We start from the raw sequence: 19533 nt of genomic DNA, 5'->3' as shown, positions 1-19533 counted from the left end.
ATAAAATAATAATAATAATAGAAGTAATACTGATAAAAATATTTTAAAAAATAATAAAAATATATAAATATTGTTATAACAATGATCATTATAGTAATTTTAATTGTAGTTATAAAAATGATTAACTGCTCAGTTTTTAATTATAATTACAGTAATCCATTATCATTATCATTATAAATTACAGGAAATTTGTTTTAATGTTTAGGGGAATTCTTCCCGATTTTCATGGAAATTTGGGGAATTTATTTATACATTTTTTGCATTTGCAAAGAAATTTCTGAGAAAACGGCTTTGCAGTTTTGTGGATATTTCCTGCTTGATTATTAACATGGAATTTTTGGGATTTTTTTATTGGAATGTTTGGGCTTTATGAATAATTTTCACCAAAACTTTTGTGAAGAAGTTTGGGGGGAATTTACTGGGTGCTTTCAAAACACATTCTAGAATTTTAGGTAACATCCTTGAAGTTTTAGTGAAATATGTGAGTTTTGGAAAGGAAAATTTCCCAAAAATGAAGAATCTTTTGTGTACATTTTTTCATGCCTGGCCTGAACAGTCCTTGTGGTCCATCGTCAGAGTGACCCCCCCTGCCTTTCTAAGTGACTGAAACCTTTCCAGACAACTGACCAAAACAGATGCTCAAAAAATATCCAGTGCAGGAGATTTGTGGACAACATTTATGGTAAAACCTAATCCTCTTCAAAGACAAGGCTGAGTTTCTAAGCTGATCAGGTCCTATTGATCCCAAATAAATGCATTCCAGACAAAAGCTCAGGTCTCAGAAGGTTAAGACAGAAAGGTAAGAATATTAGTTTTTGCTGAAGATGATGATATAAACTTTCATGTTGCATCTAATCCTGATGGTTTCTAACTCCCCCTATCCCTGATTTCTCCTCCTTGTCCTCTAATTTCACTCAGGCTTCTTGAAGCTGTATCGTCTTTTTTTGTGACCTCCCTCCCTCTGCTGTCTTCTTTGATTCGGTTTTGGATTTTTGTCCTCCAGGAGATGTAGCCTGTCCTCTAGTCTTTCCAGTGTTTATGTTGTCCTTGTCTCTGTTTGCTTCTTTTATCCGTGCTTAAGCTTTGCCTCTTGTTTGTTTAGTCCGTCCTCTTCTAAGACCACAGAGAAGGCTGTTAAAGGTACAGGCAATGACATCAGTGACATATGTAAGAGGAGACGAGGGGTCATTGTTATCATAAACTTTCCAGACTGACTCGTATCTTTGCTGCAGGACTATACATAGACAAACTGCCATGACTACGGTACATAACAGTGAGTTGCTAAGATTGTGCTGTGAATGCGGCAGTCTATTTTTTTACTTTGACTTTTCTTGATCATTTTCTCCTCACTTCCTCTGCTGACTTCACGTCGTCCCATCACCCTCCTGTCTCTCTCTACCCTTAATTTAACCCCGCTCTGCGTTTTCCTCCGTCTCTCTACCAGTCAGATTCAGGCCGTGCTCCTCCGGTGGATCTTCATCTTAATTAGCTATCATCGCTCTACTTCCTGCCTTTCTGACACGCTCAGACTTACACACACTCTCTTCTGGGACACGCAACTGCACTCTGTGTGTGAGAGAGAGTATAAAGGTTTACTAGTTTCAGTAACATGACAGCGATGTGCTCCAGAGGATAAAACTGTTAATTTAACAGCCTGAGATATAAAATTTAAAACCAAAGCCAGCTCTATAACACCTGCCGGGACGAACCAGTGTGTGTTTGTGAGTGTGGAATCATAAACAAACATCATCTTTGTCCGCTCCTCCCCTCCCTCTGCCTACCTGCCCTTCTTTTCTTCATTTTCTTTCTCTTTCAATTCCCCACCTACACTTTATACTGACGTTTTTGGTGTTGATTTTGTTGACTAAAAATGTTCATCCACTTTTTCCACAAGATTAAAACTAGCTAAAAATAGATCTGATGATAAAAACTCAGATAAATAATAAGGTAAGTTTTTGTCATGGAAACTAAAAATGTTAGTGCTGCACTGTTGGACATTCACTGTTAATGATATTTCTCTACTGTGCATGTAAAGTGTAAGGGAAAGATTAGATATTCTAGGTGTGTCAGTATTTTCTAAAGTACAGTGCTGTCCAGATATTGTAGGCATGTTTGGGCCAAAATACACCGGTTCTAAATTATTATGCAAATTGGATTTTAGTGTCATAAACATTCAATGAACCTCATGGATGGTATTGTGTCTCAGGGCTCTTTGGATCACTGATCACTGCAATATGGGAAAGAAAAAGGATCTCTGCTGCTGAAAGGTGTCAAATAGTGCAATGCCTTGGACAAGGTATGAACACATTAGATGTTTCAAGAAAACCTAAGCGTGATCATCATACTGTGGAGAAATTTGTGGCTGATTCAGAGCACAGACGGGTTGTGCAGATAAAGGCATAATGAGGAAGGTTTCTGACAGACATATTCATCGGATTAAGAGAGCAGCTGCTAAAATGCTATTACACAGCAGCAAACAAGTATTTGAAGCTGCTGGTGCCTCTGGAGTCCCACCAACCTCAAGGTGTAGGATCCTCCAGAGGCTTGCAGTCGTGCATAAACCTACTATTCAGCCACCCCTAACCAATGCTCACAAGCAGAAACGATTGCAGTGGGCCCAGAAATACATGAAGACTCATTTTCAAACAGTCTTGTTTACTGATGAGTGCTGTGAAACCCTGAATGGTCCAGATAGAGGAGTAGTGGATGGTTGGTGGATAGCCACCATGTCCCAACAAGGCTGTGATGTCAGCAAGGAGGAGGCAGAGTCATGTTTTGGGCTTGAGTCATGAGGAGAGAGCTGGTCAGCCCCTTTAGGGTCCCTAAAATTGTAAAAATGGCCTCGGCAATGTATATAGAGTTTCTGACTGACCACTTTCTTCCATGGTACAAAAAGACGAACCATGCCTTCCGTTGAGAACCTATAGAGCATCCTCAAACTAAAGATCTATGAGGGTGGGAGGCAGTTCACATCAAAACTGCAGCTCTGGGAGGATATTCTGACATCCTGCAAAGAAATTCAAGCAGAAACTCTCCAAAAACTCACAAGTTTAATGGATGCAAGAATTGTGAAGGTGATATCAAAGAAGGGCTCCTATGTTAACATGTTACCTTGGCCTGTTAAGAGGTTTTTGATTGTAATAGCTTTTGATTTCAGTAAATATGACCTCCTAATGCTGCAAATTTGATGAATGACCATTTTTAGTTCTTTACAAGCTATAAAATGTTTTGGCATAATCATGTGGAACAGTGCATTTTGAGATTTTTTTATTAAAAAAAAAAAAAGAAATAGTTTTCATTGGGAGGTTTGTTTGATAAAATCTGAATTATGCTCTAACAGTTGACTATTTGAAAATCATACTGACTGTCATTTGCATTAATATTTAGAAAATCAGAGAAATATATCATTTGGATAATTTTGTACTCAGTTTGTGAGGACGGTCTGATCTAGGCAGACTTACACATGTGCCATATTCCTTCCATTTCTTTATGATGGATGCAATTGAACTCTAACTTCAATAACCTTTTCTCTGAGTTGCTTAAAGGGTTCTTTTGCCTTCATGGTGTAATGGTAGCCAGGGATACTGATTAACCAGTGACTCGACCTTCCACACACAGGTGTCTTGATACTACAATCACTTGAGATGCATTCACTGCACTCAAGTGATCCTATTTCACTAATAGTGAGACTACTAGCACCAGTTTTCTGGACCTCTGTTGAATTAGGTCGGTCACTTTAAAGGGGGTGAATATTTATGCAGTAAACTTTGTAGAAATCTGTTTTCACTTTGAAAATAAAGAGGGTTTTTGTATTTTTTTTTTTTTTTGTTGTTGTCATAAAAAGCCAAATTATATTGACTATGACTGATTTATAAATTCAGGTTAAAACATCCAAGGAGGTGAATACTTTTTATATACACTGTATTACTGGTCCACACCTTTAGGGGGAAAAGTAAGAGGCAGATGTGACAAGTGTGTACAGACTAGGGTACCGTTCGGTCAGTAGAGTGGCCACAAGCCCCTGGTCGTGCTGTGGATGTCCCAGTGGCCTGAAAACTGCTGGCAGTCTCTGGGTGAATTAGCAAGAGTGAAAAAACCCAAACTAAAGAGATGCCCAGGACTGGAAACTTGTTAGAATTGACTTCCTGTTGGGATACAGACCTGCTTTAAAGGTAGATCAAAGATTATGACATGAACATGATCCCAGTAAAAGGAACTTGTTATGGATTGAACAGGAAGAAAGGGAATGGTAAAAAAGGTAAATGTTGACTTTTGACTTTCCCACTGAGCTGTCTGTGAGTTTTTTTTAACTGAAATGAGACATTAAAGAGCAGTGGTTAACTTATTTTACATCAGCAAGGCTGCAGGAAGATGCAAAGTGTGCTGAAAGAGACAATAAAGCATGCAATTAGTTTTGATAAAAAAGATTTAATACACTTATTATGGGCTTTAACTAACCATGATTATTATATTTTTTATTTACTCGTTTTCTTTTTTCAGAGAGGACTAAAAGGGGGGCGAAGACTAAGTGAGGAAGAACTAAGAGAATAGGGAAGAGAGAAAGGTAAAAAGAAAGCAGTGGAGACTGACAAAAAAGAAGAGTGAGAAAGGAAAGAGGAAAGAGATGGAAATAGGGGGAGTCAATGCAAGAACGAAAAGCAGCAGGAGAAGAGGAAGTGAGGAAGGAAGATGATTAGAGAAGAAAGGGAGACAGTGGGAAGTGAAAAAAGAGGGAGGAGGAGGGCAGAGAAAAGGAGGAGAGAGGTAGCTGTAGATTACCTCATTACACCTCACCAGCTGTTAAGTCGGCGTGGAAAAATGTGCTGATGTGTGTGCACCTTAATTCATTTCTACTCCTTTCCACTGATGTTAATCAAATCTGCATGGCATAAAAAACATTTTTACACTTTTCTGTGCAGCCGTATGATTCACTCTGTTTTTGCAGGTTTGTTATCATGTTTTATTTAATCTATGAGTCATCGGTGACGAGTGTGAAAAATGAAGTGAAGACGGAAAAAGAAGAAGATAAAAGAGATGGAAATGAACACAAAGGATGATACAGAAAGTGAGATAAGGGGATGGAAATAGATCAAGAGAATGGGGCAAGGATGAAAAAAAGAAAAAGGAATGAGCAAAGCCTGGAAAGATAGGACAAAGAGGAAAAAGTCTAGGAGTAATCAAGACCTGACACCTGATGGTTATGTGGTAGGACTGTGGTAGTTACTGTATGAGTGTGATTCACAGAGATCTTACAAGGAAGGGATGACCATGAGGCCCAATGACCTCTGACCTCTAAAACTTGACCAGTCCGTCCTTGGGCTGTGGACATCTTTGACCTTAATATATAAACTTAGCACAAAAAGTAAGAAAATTAGTGTTTAGTAGATAATATCTGTGTTGTAACAATGCTTCTTGGCAGTAAATCTTTGACTCTGAAAAGCCTGTTTCCTGTTTAAATGGTGCCATATTTGTAAGTAGCATGTATCTATGGGAAGAGCAGCAGAGCTGAATATGAAGGTTGTGCCCATGAAAAATTTGTTAAATCCTCTCTGCCAATGTCAAACAGCCTATATGCTGTTGCTACTGACCTTGTTTTTAGCTTCAGGTGTTGACAATTAGGTGCCCGATTGGCTCATAGGGCTGCCAGAAGGCCTGCCACCGCTGCCCTTCACCGTCAGGCCAGTTTGTACTGGTGTCAACATGTACACTGGAACCTGAACATGTGGAGAGGCGTTACCTGCAGTGAAGAGTCCAGGTTCTGCCAATGGCAGTTGAATCATAGGGTCAAAGTGTGTAGAAGACACTATGCTGCACTGATAGAGTAACATCTTTTAATGGAGGCAGTGTGATGGTGTGGAGCGGCATCTCCCTCACTGGAATAATGAAGCGTGTCATCATGGAGGCAGTCTTAATGCAGAGAGATATTGAGATGAGATTCTGCAACCAGTGGCAAACCCATATCTCCACAGTCTGGGACCGAACTCTATCCTCACAGAGCGGGGTTTATCAGAGACTACCTCCAGAATTTGGGAATGGAGAGGCTGGACTAGCCTGCCAGCAGTCCTGACCTCAACCCTACTGAACACCTGTGGGATCAGCTTAGACATGTTGTTCATAACAGAGTGACCATCACAACCACACTAGCTGACTTGTGACAAAAGCTGGTTGAAGAATGGGATGCCATCCCACAGCAGTGTGTGACCAGGCTGGGGACAAGCATGAGGAGGAGGAGCCAGGCTGTTGTGGCTGTGTATGGTTCTTCCACACGCTGTGGAGGCTCCTGTTTGTTAAATGAATAAATTGTTAAATTGCCAATGTCTTTTTTCTTCAGAATTCAATCATCCAATCCACCAAACAACACCAAAAAAGGAGAAAATGGCAGAATAAGCTGTTTGGTTTTAGCAGAGAAGATCTGGAACATTTTTAATGGTAGCAACCCACATACTCAGCTCTGCTGCTCATCCCACAAACGGATGTTCCTTACAAATTTGGTACCATTTAAAGGGGAAATAAACAGGCTTTCTAGTGGTATAAGATATATTGCCAAGAGGCATTGTTACAACAACGAAATAATATATCAAACACTAATTTCCTTGCTTGTTTGATAGGTTTATTTTAGGACTGTCAAAATTGACGCATTAATGTGGATTAATCCATCATCATGATTAATCTGATTAAAGATTTTAAGGCAATTAACCCATCTACAGCACAGATTGACTCAAAATCCCTGAAACATCTCTGGCAATGTATTTCGGGCAGTTTGTCCAAGTAGGGTTACCGTCGAGCATGCCGCTGCGCATGCGCAAATATGCCATTGATCCAGTAGTGACCAACCAACTCGATATGGAAGACGCTAAACAGCATGTTGGCCCTCTCGATGGGAAATTTGAGTACAAAAAAAACACAAGACGGAACAGTCGACCGACATAAAGTATTCTGCACAATCTGCAGGAAGGAGTTTTCTTTTCACCGAAGCACTTCCAGCTTAAAATACCACATTAGTGCGAAGCATACGTTTGTTAAGGATTCTGCTAGCACTTTGGCTAAAGCGTCGCCAAGCTTGCAAAATGAAATTCGATTAATATAGATTAAAAATGAATTATATTTAATCATGATTAATTGAAATTAATCCACAGCAACCCTGTGATTAATCTGATTAAAAATTTTAATCGTTTGACAGCACTAGTTTATTTATATAAATTATAAAAAAACTGGGTCCAATATAGACCCTTGTAGGACACCATTTTGAAAATTTACAAAACGTGAAGGCATTTTAACACATTGCTTACTATGACTCAAGTCATTTTCAATTTAATGCCTCTGGGAAAGACTGGAAAGACTGGATATCAGTCAACTTCTGTAGTAGGACAGACTGGCCAACGGTATCAAAGGCCTTTGTTAAATCTAAAAACAATTCAGGGTTTGGCTTCCTTAAAAGTTTTCCTCCATTCTTCACCATGGTGTGAAAGCTTCATTATAATCCTTAACTGTTAGTGAAAACACAGCAGAGTCTTAGAGGAACCTCAGAGCAAAAAAAGAAGCCTAACACAACAAAAACAGTGAATTTGTGTGTTATTGTGTTACAGAGGAGCCAGTCCTCTCTGCTCTGTGCTCTGTGGCTTTGACAAGTCTGGATATTTTTATCCTGGAGAATAAGTTCCCCTGTGGCAGAAACAGAATTTGTGCGATCAACACAAAAGACAAGACGAGCCGAGGTAGAGAAGACATGCCAATCAATGCAGAGAGATCAGGAGAGGGAAGAAAAGGTTTTATTTCTGGAGAATCATCCAGCATCAATGCTAGAAAATAAGTACAGTGTGTATCCTGTCCCAGGATGTGTGACGCATGACGACGTACCACCACGGTGTGACGGTGAAGACCGAAAGGAAAAATATACTGCTGAAATAAACATGAGAAGGAAAGGCAGGAATAAGAAGAAGAAATAAGATATTTGGAAAGAAGAGAGGAGATTTTACTGAGGCAAATAAGCTTCTCTAGGAAAAACAGTTAAGGAAAAAGGACAGGAAGTTCAGAAAGGAAAGAAGGGCAAGGGGGAAAGGAGGATGAGTAAGGCTGACAGTATTAATAGATTTATTGTGATTAATCAAGGTCCACAATTAGTGCATGAGTTCTTATCAATCTCATGCATTGTTGTCCCTTTCAGCACATTTTGGTGAAGCCATGTCAGCGTCTCCCTGAGGCCACAGTGATGTAAAATAGGTCCACCACTGTTTCTATATGTCTCATTTCAATGTAAAAACTCACAGACAAGTCAAAAGTCATCTCCACCCCACCTTATCAAACACTCCCCTTATTTCCTTTTCAATCCATAACAAGTTCCTTTTCCTGTGGTTAAATTCATGTTATAATCTAAAATCTCAAAGCAGGGCTGTATCCAAACAGAACGTGAGTTATCTTTAGTTTTAGAGAAATCTAAAACAAAACAAAAACAGTTTTGAATCCAGAATATTTGAATCTTAAAATATGATAGGAAGGATGCTATTGGCTGAAGGATGTAAAAGACTGACTACATAAAGCATGAGTTTAATTACAATAAAAGCTGTCATCTTTTGACAGTTTTAATTGAAACATTTTTAAGATGGATTTTTTATTTTTGTCTGTACATGTGCCTGCAGAGTGTGCATCTTTCCTGATGAAGACTATTCGGAGACTGAAAGCAGGACGTGATAGCAGAACGACACTTACAGCCCAGTGGGGTGGAGGCAGAGATGGTGTTGTGCAAGAAGGTGGAAGCGGGGCAAATGACCTGGGCTGCAGGCTAGGCTAAAAGCGCCCCCACACAAACCTGCTGCACCAAGTATCTCGCAAATGCCTGCTCCCTCGACAACAAGATGGACGACATAAGGCTGCAGATTCCTAACCACCGCTTGGATGGCTGTGTCTGATAGCATTCCAGACCTAGCCGTGGAGCTACTAGGCTGCACTCTATACAGAACAGACTGGACACCCGACTTTGGTAAGACTAGAGGGGGGTTGTTGGCTCTCCCCTCCCTCTTCATAAAGACATCCACCAGAGTCATTTCCACAAGTGGGCCTCCAGGATTCTGATAGACCCCTCGCACCCTGAACTATGTCTGTTCAACATCACCCCCACAAACCTGCCATACTGAGCATCTTCACCGTGGGTGCCCGCTCCCTTGTCACCGGGATGGATGTCGTGGGGTTGCAGATTTCTAACCACCACTTGGATGACTGTGTTTGCTGCTACAGAGGAGACTGCTAAACGATAATTCGTTGTGTTTTTACTATGCAGTCACAATCAACTGTCTATCTTTCTATACGTCTTAAATATCCATCTTTCCCAGAGCAATTAGTTTATTAGTTTCAGTAATGAGCTGACTAACAGTCATTCTGGTTATCATGCTCTACGCTCTAATTCAGTAGGAACCAGAGGTGGAAAAAGTACACTGCTAACAAGTAAAAGTACAGTTACTCTGGGTTAAAGTATAAGTAACGACCTAAAAGCCTACTCAAGTTAAAGTTAAAAGCATTTTATTTAAGATAAAGTAGCAGCCAAGGAGTTCAGGTAAAGTCACAACTCTATAACAAAGCAAAATATTCAGCAACATTTTTAGTTAAACTCAGTTAAATTTTAGAGTTAAATTTAACATTCTGAAAGTGTCTACATTGGTCTAAGCTACATATTGTCAAACTACACCTCTGAAGATATTTTGGGGCTTTTTTATGCCTTTGAGGGGAGGAGAGACAGGCAGGAGAGTAGGCCATACGCCAAATGTTATAACAAGACAGAGCTGCAGTAACTGTTAAATCCGTGGTGAGTCAGGTCTACGTTATCGTGAACCAAGCAGAGAGTCAACTTTATAGCAAGACAATTCTTACTGACAAAGAATATGCACTATGCAACCTTAAGGAGCACCTAAAGTCACGGGGGGAGCTCTAACTCAGTGGTGCAAGTGAGTCTAACATCATGATGGGAAACTCCCCCCGCAATATCCTCCCAGATGTGAGCACTGTTGTATCAACACTGTGAAAACTATTTCCCTCAGAATGGAGTTAAAATTTCACTTTGGGAGTTAACATCAACCCTGAAATGTTTAACCCTGAAATATCAACACTACAGTTTCTGCTGTTTTGGGATGTGATGTATATTTATTCTCTCATTCTGACTACTGTTTAGTCAACAGAGGTGGAAAAAGAAAAAGAGTACAGAACTCAAGTAAAAATACAGTTACTCTAGTTAAAACTAACTTAAGAAAAAAGTACTGATTTTAAAATGCACTCAAAAAGTACAAGTACCCCCTAAAGAAACTACTCAATGACAGCAGTTTGAGGACATGTAATTAGTTTACAACATTGGTAGTAACTGTTTCTATGTAGTTGCTGCAGGATTGCATAACTGCAGACCATCCTATACCTCCATCCTTGACTGGTACTTGCTTTGATCATTGTTGGTATGTTTTTTAATCCTTTGCCCTTGGCCAGCCATGTCTTTGGTTGAAGGTACGTATATACAGAAAATCTGACATCAGATTTAATACTTTTTAAGACCTTTTTAAGGAACAACTCAATGTTTTTAAGACCCAATTACATCCTAAATATGTCATCAGTTATATGCAATTTTGTGCAAACTGAAAGAAAAGTGTGACAACATAATCAAGGAAATGCTGATAGTATTTGTTATTGTAGTAAGCAAATAATACTTTCTCTGGGATGCCAGCAGTACTGACACTACCAGACTCTGGGCTAGTATTACAAACGGAAAAAAGTTTCACTGTAAAGCTGATTTTCTTTTATTTTAATCCTATAAAATCTTAATTCAGTCAGGAACCCTCTAGTGTAGTGTTGTAGTGTAGTGTAGTGAATCAGCATTAACGCAAGCATGGAATAGTGAGAAGTACGCTGTATCTAAATATGCTGCTGTGTTGAGAGAAAGGGCTGTGATTGGCTGTGGGAGCTGTGAGACAATAATTAGAATAAGCTGGCTGGGCGTATGACTATCGTGTCCTACATGAACTAATGCTGAGCTTCATTAAGTATCAGCCCCAGCTTCAACTCCAACACCTTCTCCTCTGACCACCTCTCAAAAAAAGATCATTTATCCGTCATTTTCGTGCATCACTGGGTCACTTGACTAACGGACATAGCACAGCTTAAAGGATGCACTAAAAGTTCAAGGGGCCAAACCAGCAAGCTTGTAGACTGGCGTCAGTTCTGGAGAAGTTCCTTTAGAATCTCACTGGGCTAAATGAAAATTCAAAATCAGAAAATCTAGCCAACAATTTCTTTTGACAAACAAAAAATAAATCAGCTACAAAATTCAAGACCTTAAAGTGGGGGTATTATGCCTTTTTTCAAGGCTTTACACCATCTCTCTGAGACCCACGTAGTAGCATTACATGGTTTACAGCTAACAAAACTCCTCGTGTTTCTCACACTGAGGTCCCTCCGTCTGAAACGCTTCGTTTTTGCTGCTGTCTCTTTAACACCCCCCGCTCCACGGACCTGCTTTCCTCCGATTAGCCAAGTTTTCCCAGAAGCTGGCCGGCGGCAGGACTCAATGTTTTGTGCCTGCCCCCTCCAATGTGGCTAATGTTGTTATGCTAGTAGTTGAAAAATTTGAATGGACCGGTCCGACTGAGTAAAATATGGCGAATTTTGATATGCGTCCGTACGTGTTAGACCCAGAGTCTGACCCTGATAGTTTTGAGAGAGGGTGGAAGAAAACCAGCAGCAGCGAAGGATAGAGCAGGACGTATCTGTTTGGTAAGTGTTTAATTACTGTGTTGCTAAATGGCTAAATGGCTAAAAGGCCTTGCGGGGGCGGTCTGTTTTGCTTTGCCGGCAGCACGGACGAACTACGAACCAGTCAGGAGATCCTATTGCGATGACCTCATCAGTTTGCTCCATCGAAATCTCGTCTTGGGAGAATCTCAGAGATTTTCAACGAACCGTTTTCATCAGTTTACACGCGAATTCCAAGATTACTGCCACATACGTTTATCTTGCGGTTTGAAAATTTGCATGCGTGGAGTATGGACACCCAAAATTGTGACTTTATATTTATGTTTTAAAAATCAGAAAAGTATAATACCCCCTCTTTAATTGATTTGTCTTTAAGATCTATTTTTATGCCTTTTTGCCTTCATTAGAGAGACAGGACAGTGGCTAGAGCCAGAAACAGGAATGAGAGAGTAGGGATTTACATGCTGTGAGAGAGCCACAGGCCAGACTTAAACAGGCTGCCCGTGTAAATGGGTCACAACCTAGCATGAGGCCATCCTCATCCCTGATTTATCAACTTTAATACTTTTTAAGACCCTGCAGACACCCTGGAGTCGCAATTTTTCAGGGAGGTGTTGGGCCAGTTAAAATCTGCTGCTCTGAACAACCAAAATAAGACGTTTTTTTTTTTTAACAAGATCTTCAGTCTCATTTTTTGTTATACTAAATGACACATCAAATTTTGATACCACCATTATAAAATTTTAAACCAAGCTTTCAGAGGTTTGAAAAAATAAGAAAGGAAGAGGATAGAATAAAAGGTAGAAAGAAAGAAAGAATGACAGGAACATTTCTCTCACCTCCTTTGTACAGTATTTTCCCTTTCCTTCCCCTCCTATCTTCTCTGTTCTCTCCTATCTTCCCTTTTCTTTCTCTCCATCTCCTTCAATCCTTCATTTTCTTTTCCTCACTCCCCACACCCTCCATTTTCCCTCTTTTCTTTCCTGCTTCTCTTTTTCCACCTGTTCTCTCTCCCTCTCTCTCTTTCGGGTGATTTATTGGTTGTCAGGTTGTTCTCTGCTGCAGGGGCTTCTGGGACGCCGTCAAGGTGCCCAGTGGTCAGGTAATGACAAGTGTGTGCGTGTCGGTGTGTGGATGTGTGTTAAGAGTTTTTCAAGCAGCCTGTCCAAAACAGTGTGGAGCATCTGCTTCCCCTGCAGCGTGTGTGTTTGTGTGTAATGATTATCTTTGGACAAATTCAGCTTAAGATTAATTAACATTTAGATTAATTTATCAGCCACATGATGTAGAGCAGCGCCTCGCCTGCAGATACACACCACCTGACATGTGTGTGTGTGTGTGTGTGAGAGTGCGTGTCTTTGTGTGTGCACGCAGACCTGCTTGCCGTCGGCCATGTTGCAGGGCAGCAGCAGGACCTGGGAGGCAGGGAAGGTTGTGGACAGAGACAGGCAGTGCTGCTGCTGTCGGATCTGCTGTCCGTGCGTGTACACCCACTCCTGGAGGGAAAAAGAGAGAAAAGTTCAGGACGTTTTTATCTTTTCAGTGTTTAAAATATTGTTTGTCCAGTGGGTGTTTGGGAAAAAAATGACATTTAAGAGTGCTGCTTTATCTCTGGTCAGTTTTTGATAAGCCATCACGGACATAAAGTCATTCAGGAGGAAGAGAGAAATGAAGCGGAGTGACATTTAGTTCCTGTCACTACAGTGTATTTAACCATTTCATACAGTATCTTACATCTTTAATAAAAGATAAAGTCTCATTTAAAACACCATAAAGTTGTCTGCTAGGCGAGGGGTTACCCATAGCAGCCAATGACAGAGGTATTCTTTGCAGCACGAGATGGTGCATTGTCATGCATGAAGATCATTTTGCTATGGAAGGCACTGTTAGTGTGAAAATATTGTGTTCTATAATAGAATGATGTAACAAGGTTAAGTTGGCTTAGTTGGCACCCTACCAGAAATAGTGGTCAAGGAATGTACTTTTATGGAACTGAAGAGGTCACATGGGGTGACTCCTTGAATCGGGCATCAAGTGTATAAATGACTGTCAGTGTGTGCATTCTTGGTCATTGGCTTGTGCATTTGTCATTGACCGAAGCTTCAAAGTAAACTCTGAGAGAACCCAGTCTTCTTTGTCTCTGTGAAGTTTCTGAATTTTCCTCTCGTGCCAATCCGTTTATTTCCACATAACAGGCACAATTCTTCTTTTTGTACCATGAAAGAAAGTGGTTCGTCAGAAACTCTTTATACTTTGCCAAGGTCATTTCCACACCCACAGGGGCCTACCAGCTCTCTCCCCATGATTCTGGCCCAAAACATGACTGTCAGAAACCTTCCTCATTATGCCTTTATCTGCACAAACCCAGCTGTGCTCTGAATCAGCCACAAATTTCTTCACAGTACAATGATCATGCTTAAGTTTTTGTGTAATATCTAATATTTTCATACCTTGTCCAAGGCACTGCACTATTTGACGCTTTCAGTAGGAGAGAGATCCTTTTGCTTTCCCATATTGCTGAAACCTATGGCCTGCCTAATAATGTGGAACGTCCTTCTTAAGTAGTTTTTCCTTTAATTGGGCTCACCTGGCAAACTAATCATAACAGGTGTCTGAGATTGATTTCAGTGATCCAAAGAGCCCTGAGATACAATACCATCCATAAGTTTCATAACCTGACATGCCAGATGGATTTGTTTCACAGATCCATCTGGAAAAGCTTCGATAGGAAACGTTTGAGAAAAGGCAGAGGATTTGAAAAAAACTCAGAGTATGACTGGGGAAACGTTCTGTCTGTCACATCTCTACGGGCCAATCAGAGCAACACAACATGTGATGAAGCCGCTATCAAGCTGCACATGCGCAGCTACTGACGAATAATGCAAAACATGGCGACTATAGACATGTAAGTACTCGACTTTTGTCATTTTTGAAAAGAAAACAACTCACTGCTGGTCTTTCTTCTTTTAACAAAGAAATGTTGACAGGTTCTGATAAAACTGGTGCTTTAGTAGCATCCACACTAATCTCTTCCTCCATAACTGCACCAGCTCTTGTTGCTGCTTGTTTACGTCTCAACTCTGCTGCACCTGAAAGTACTGCCCCTCGTCGCTGATTGGTCCTGTCACTTTCTAGCCGGGCCCACACGGTTCAGATGGGAGCTTAACAAGATGGATTCACCAGTGAAAAACAAGGAAATGGGCATATCCATCTGCTTTACAAGGTTACGAGTTTCATTGAAAAAAAAAAAAAAAAGAATGTTTATGAAACTAAAATCTAATTTGCATAGTAATTTGCAAGCAGTGTGTCTATATCGGTCCACACTACATATAGTTAAACTACACTTTTGAAAGTGTAAAATATTTTACATAATGACAGAGCTGCAGTAACCTTTGAAAACTGGTCGCAAGGTGGGAAAGATTAAAGCAGAGTCAACTTTATAGATGTGCTAATGCACACTGTTCATACTAATGCACAATTTGCCTTTTAGAAGCACCTAAAATCAGGTGTGAACTCTAACTCAGTTGATAACTTGGGTCTCACAACAAAAACCACATCTACCAGGAAAGAGCAAAAAAACCTCAGCAGGGATCCCTGTTCAGCAGGCAACATCCAAACACAACTGAACACATATGAATACATATAAACACTCTGCCCAGGGGCATGATGGGAAACTCTGTCCACACACATGCACTTTATGACTTACAATCAACTCTGAAATGTTTAACCCTGAGATACCAACTCTCTAGTTTCTGCTGTTTTGGGATGTGATGTGGATGTTTTCTCTCTCTATGTGCTGCTGTGTTGTCAACAGAGGTGGAGAAAGTACGAGTATTGTACTCAAGTAAAAGTACAGTTACTCCGGTTAAAACTTACTTAAGTAGAAATACAAGTACTGATTTTATAACGTGCTCAAAAAAGTACAGGCAACCAAAAAACGACTCACATACAGTAATTTGAAAAAATGTTCTTACTTGGTCCAGACTCACTAGGACATCGACATCCATTTAGAGCTTTCAGCTGAGCGGATCTGCCCGATACAACTCCTTAAAATTTAGCCAGACCATTGTTCCACAGGGAGGCTTGACAGAAAAAAAAGGTTTGGAACAACTGTTTTACACAATACCTGTGTTTTTAATGTCTTTATCTGAGTCCAATAATTAATCTAAAAAGCATTTTATTTGTACGCTTGATTGGAAACAATAAATCTGAGGGTGGCTGATAGCTAGTTATTATACTCAGGCCTCCATTCAACAGTAGTGTTCACATGCTGAGTGAGAAAATGCAGCTTGTTTAGGTCAAACTAATGTTCCTATTATTAGTGATTAATTCAGACTTTTTTGAAGTGTTTGTTGCTTACACTGACATTGCAGCAACAACAACAACACTGCAGCCCCAGTTGGTATTTTTAAGTGGCTCAGGTAAAAAGCACAACCAAGACATTAATATGTAATACAAACACCCATATTGGTCAGAGTGGTCAGGTAGTAGGTAGAAATGAAACCCTTCCATGGACATCATTTCTACTGTGTGCATTATTTTACCAGTTTATATGTGTTTTTAATGCCAGTTCGTATATGTAGCACTAAATAACCACAGTGCTTTAATTTGTGTTAGATCTGGATGTTTGTGGATGGTCTTCACTTTGTGGTGACCTTTAAACTGTCCGCCCCCCCAAGGGTGTTGAGGGGCCTTAAACACAGAGACGTGGGCACTCATTGGACAGGTAACATTTAACAGAGATCCTGCTGGCTCCTCTAATAACCCTGACCTAGTTACACCGGATGTGTGGTGTTTGTGTGTTTCTCCTCTGAGCCCTTATTTTCTTTCCTCACACGTTTTTCTCCAACACGATCATTAATACAGCAGGGCCGTGTTTCTCTGAACTCCGACCTCCTCACTGTTTGCTGCTTGAACTAGTGTGTATGTGAAGTGAATGGAAGTCAAACTTGTTATGAATGCACATCAGCACCACAGCACTTTGTGTGTGTGTGATCTTTAAGAGGTTACATGACTCTGAGGCGTTTTTTTCAATTACTATTACAAATAATAAGCAAACTATTCACCTTATTGCTGGGGGTGTATGGCTGTGGGTGGGACTTCTGCTGATATAAGTCTCTCACACTGTGGCTAGCATAGAGGCTAACCACTAGGGCATGGTACACACCCATGCACAGGGTCATCTCTGCTGTTACAGCAGTTGCTAATGATTTAGTTTCTAATCTGGACTAGAGGAGGCATTGTGCTGCTGTTTTTATTGACTTATCAAAAGTTTAACTCTAGCCTTCTCATACAGAGAGAGGTCTGCGTGAAGACCACAACTCTCAGACCACTACAGTGAGACGCCGCCTCTGTCAGGATGAAAGTGATGTAATTTGGCAGTACAATGGACTCCCCTTTAAGAAGTTTATTGTTTTAAATTTAACTTTAATTATAAACCAAGTCTTCCAGTTACACTCATGAAATAACCACTGCAAACATCAGTGGCGCTACAATCCAATGTACTATTACTATTCCAGCGCGTAAATGACACTTGTTTCCACATGTACTTGCACATCAAAGAGGGTGTGCATGTGAAAGAGAGACTGAGAGTAGTGCTGCATGTACCACACCAAAACTCTAACCACATAGCTAAACAACTGACCCATAGAACAATGACTGATTCGATATCTGAGCAAGTCAAAATATGCCAATCCTGAGGCCTGAATGTTGGCTGATGGCCAGAGGTGCCGGCTGGACTCCTTGGTGAAAACTTCCCTTCAGTGCATCTTTGGGCTTCACTGGTGAGACTGTGTGTGTACTGATGATATACTCTGGAGTGCGGGGATGGGCAGGGTCAGCTCACTTTAATGAGCACTTGGCACGCTTTCCAGCTTACTGCACAGTGGGTGCCTGGGACCTGGTGGACTGGTCCAGACCTGGGGGGGGCGGGGGCACTGCATCATGGAGGTGGCAGTTGGGAGGATACCTGAGAGATGGAGCACGGGCCTGGAGCAGGCCTGGTGGATGGCCATTCAGAGGGAGGCCAGAGCACTACAGGACCATGAGCCGAGCCGGCATATGCTCCCATACCTGACCTGACCTGGACCCTTACTGGGGCCTTTCTATTACACCTAGCAGCTCAGCTCTTCTTGGTTTGACTTGGCACAGCAGCCCAGCATGTCAGGGGATTTGGTTTTCCACCACAACCAAGGGACCCGTTTGAGGGCACGTCTAGAGCTGATAATGCAACGTTTTGAGTCTCACTTGATCTCTCTGAACTGATTGACTTTACATCGTTTTAAAGCAAAAATCAAACCACATTCTTTCTCTCTCTCTGCAATCAATAAATAAACAACAATTATGCTTATCATTGAAAAGGGAGAATTTTCCAACATAGAAGTTAAAGAACAGTCTACTGATGATTGATTTATGGGTCTCTAGAGAGCAGGAAATGAACAGAATTATATTTTTGGATTGAGCAATAAGAACGGCATGCTTCACCAGTTAATAAATTAAAGACCGACTCTGTCATGTGATAAATGTCTCGAACTGCTCCAGCATTTTATCTTTTTAAAAAGTCTAGAATTTATTTGTGTATAAGAAGGGGAAAGGGTCAAACTTATTAACCTATTAGTACATGCGGAAAAAGTTGTAATCCTGGATCTACACCTGGTCCGTCCTGATTTCACTGGTCAGTGTGAGCAACCGTGCTCAGCTACCTGACCGCAGTATGAGCACATAAATCCTGAGTTTTGGTCTGGTGTCATAAATGTTTAAATCATACAGTGAATGCTGATGTTAGACTACCACTGTTACAGAGTGGATAAAACTTATCTCCCTTTGGGTTAAAAATGTATCATGGGGGCCGGGTATCATCATCAGATGGAGTAAATCCCCCCTGCAAATGGCACTCTGTAAACTGCTTTAAAGTCAGCGCAGCACGCTTGGAGGTGGGGCTGGCTCACTTTGGCCCTGCTCCAGAGCAGGACCATTCTGGCGTGGCTCAGCGTGGCCAGACTGGTGATGGAAAAGCAAATCAGCACAGCTGAGCTTAGTGCTGCCAAAAGTCGTAGTGGGAGAGCTCCATACGTATGTCTAAGAAAGACTGAGCCCCACACCTGGACCCAAAAAAAAAAAAAAAAAAAAAAAAAAACCTTATTGTGATAAACTATCATCGATTCAAAGGTTTTTTGCATAACCTCCATAGGAAAAGGCATGCACACTGCTCTTAACAAAGACCCTTGTCCAAACTATCCAGTCAGCACTTTATAATAATTTAATTTAATAAGCAGATCTATTTTTGACAACCGCAGTGCAGAAAAAGCCTTGTGCCACCCTTAAATCTTTGGTGATCCTACCTGTTAGGGGGCCAGGACCCCAGGTTGGGAACCTGGAAACATGAAAAACAGCAGAATGATGTTGGTACATGGTACATCTCTGATGGCGAACATCTGAGATGCCATCTAATAATAAAATAAATATTATGATATAATAAATATGAATATAACAAAAATTATAATAGTTAATATTTTCACACAGGTTATGCAGTTTGAGTGAGACTTAGTGTATCACTTTCATTAGACTACAGTCTTGCACTTTTGTCACCATAAAGGTTGCGATGAATTTATTAATCAGACAGTCAGTGCCACGTCAGCATTAAAACTGCTTATTTACTGTAGGTTGATCAGATTGTAATGATCCAAATCCACACAGGTGCAAACATGCCTCTTAAACTACCTGTTCACTTCTATATTTAGATGATAATGATCATTTATTATGACTTGACTTGTTTTGATTCTAGATGAACCATATCAGCACGTGTCACTA

The 19533-nt window shown here is 40.7% G+C and overlaps 1 protein-coding gene across 4 annotated transcripts in view; it reads right to left on the bottom strand.

The window, feature by feature from the left end:
- Nucleotides 1–19533, bottom strand: part of galnt14 (UDP-N-acetyl-alpha-D-galactosamine:polypeptide N-acetylgalactosaminyltransferase 14 (GalNAc-T14)) — a 332011-nt gene that overhangs the window by 11981 nt on the left and 300497 nt on the right. For 3 of the 4 annotated variants that reach the window (XM_041805581.1, XM_041805579.1, XM_041805580.1), the window contains one exon: nucleotides 13101–13220. In XM_041805581.1, the coding sequence (XP_041661515.1) occupies nucleotides 13101–13220 (120 nt within the window). Of the gene's footprint in view, nucleotides 1–995; nucleotides 1132–13100; nucleotides 13221–19533 lie in introns of those variants that run through there. The other variant, XM_041805582.1, reaches the window with a different exon arrangement.

Source organism: Cheilinus undulatus, linkage group 14 (genome assembly GCF_018320785.1).
Source record: "Cheilinus undulatus linkage group 14, ASM1832078v1, whole genome shotgun sequence".
NCBI classification, from domain to species: domain Eukaryota; kingdom Metazoa; phylum Chordata; class Actinopteri; order Labriformes; family Labridae; genus Cheilinus; species Cheilinus undulatus.
Note: the sequence above shows the minus strand (reverse complement) of the source record. Positions and strands in the feature narration are given on the sequence as shown.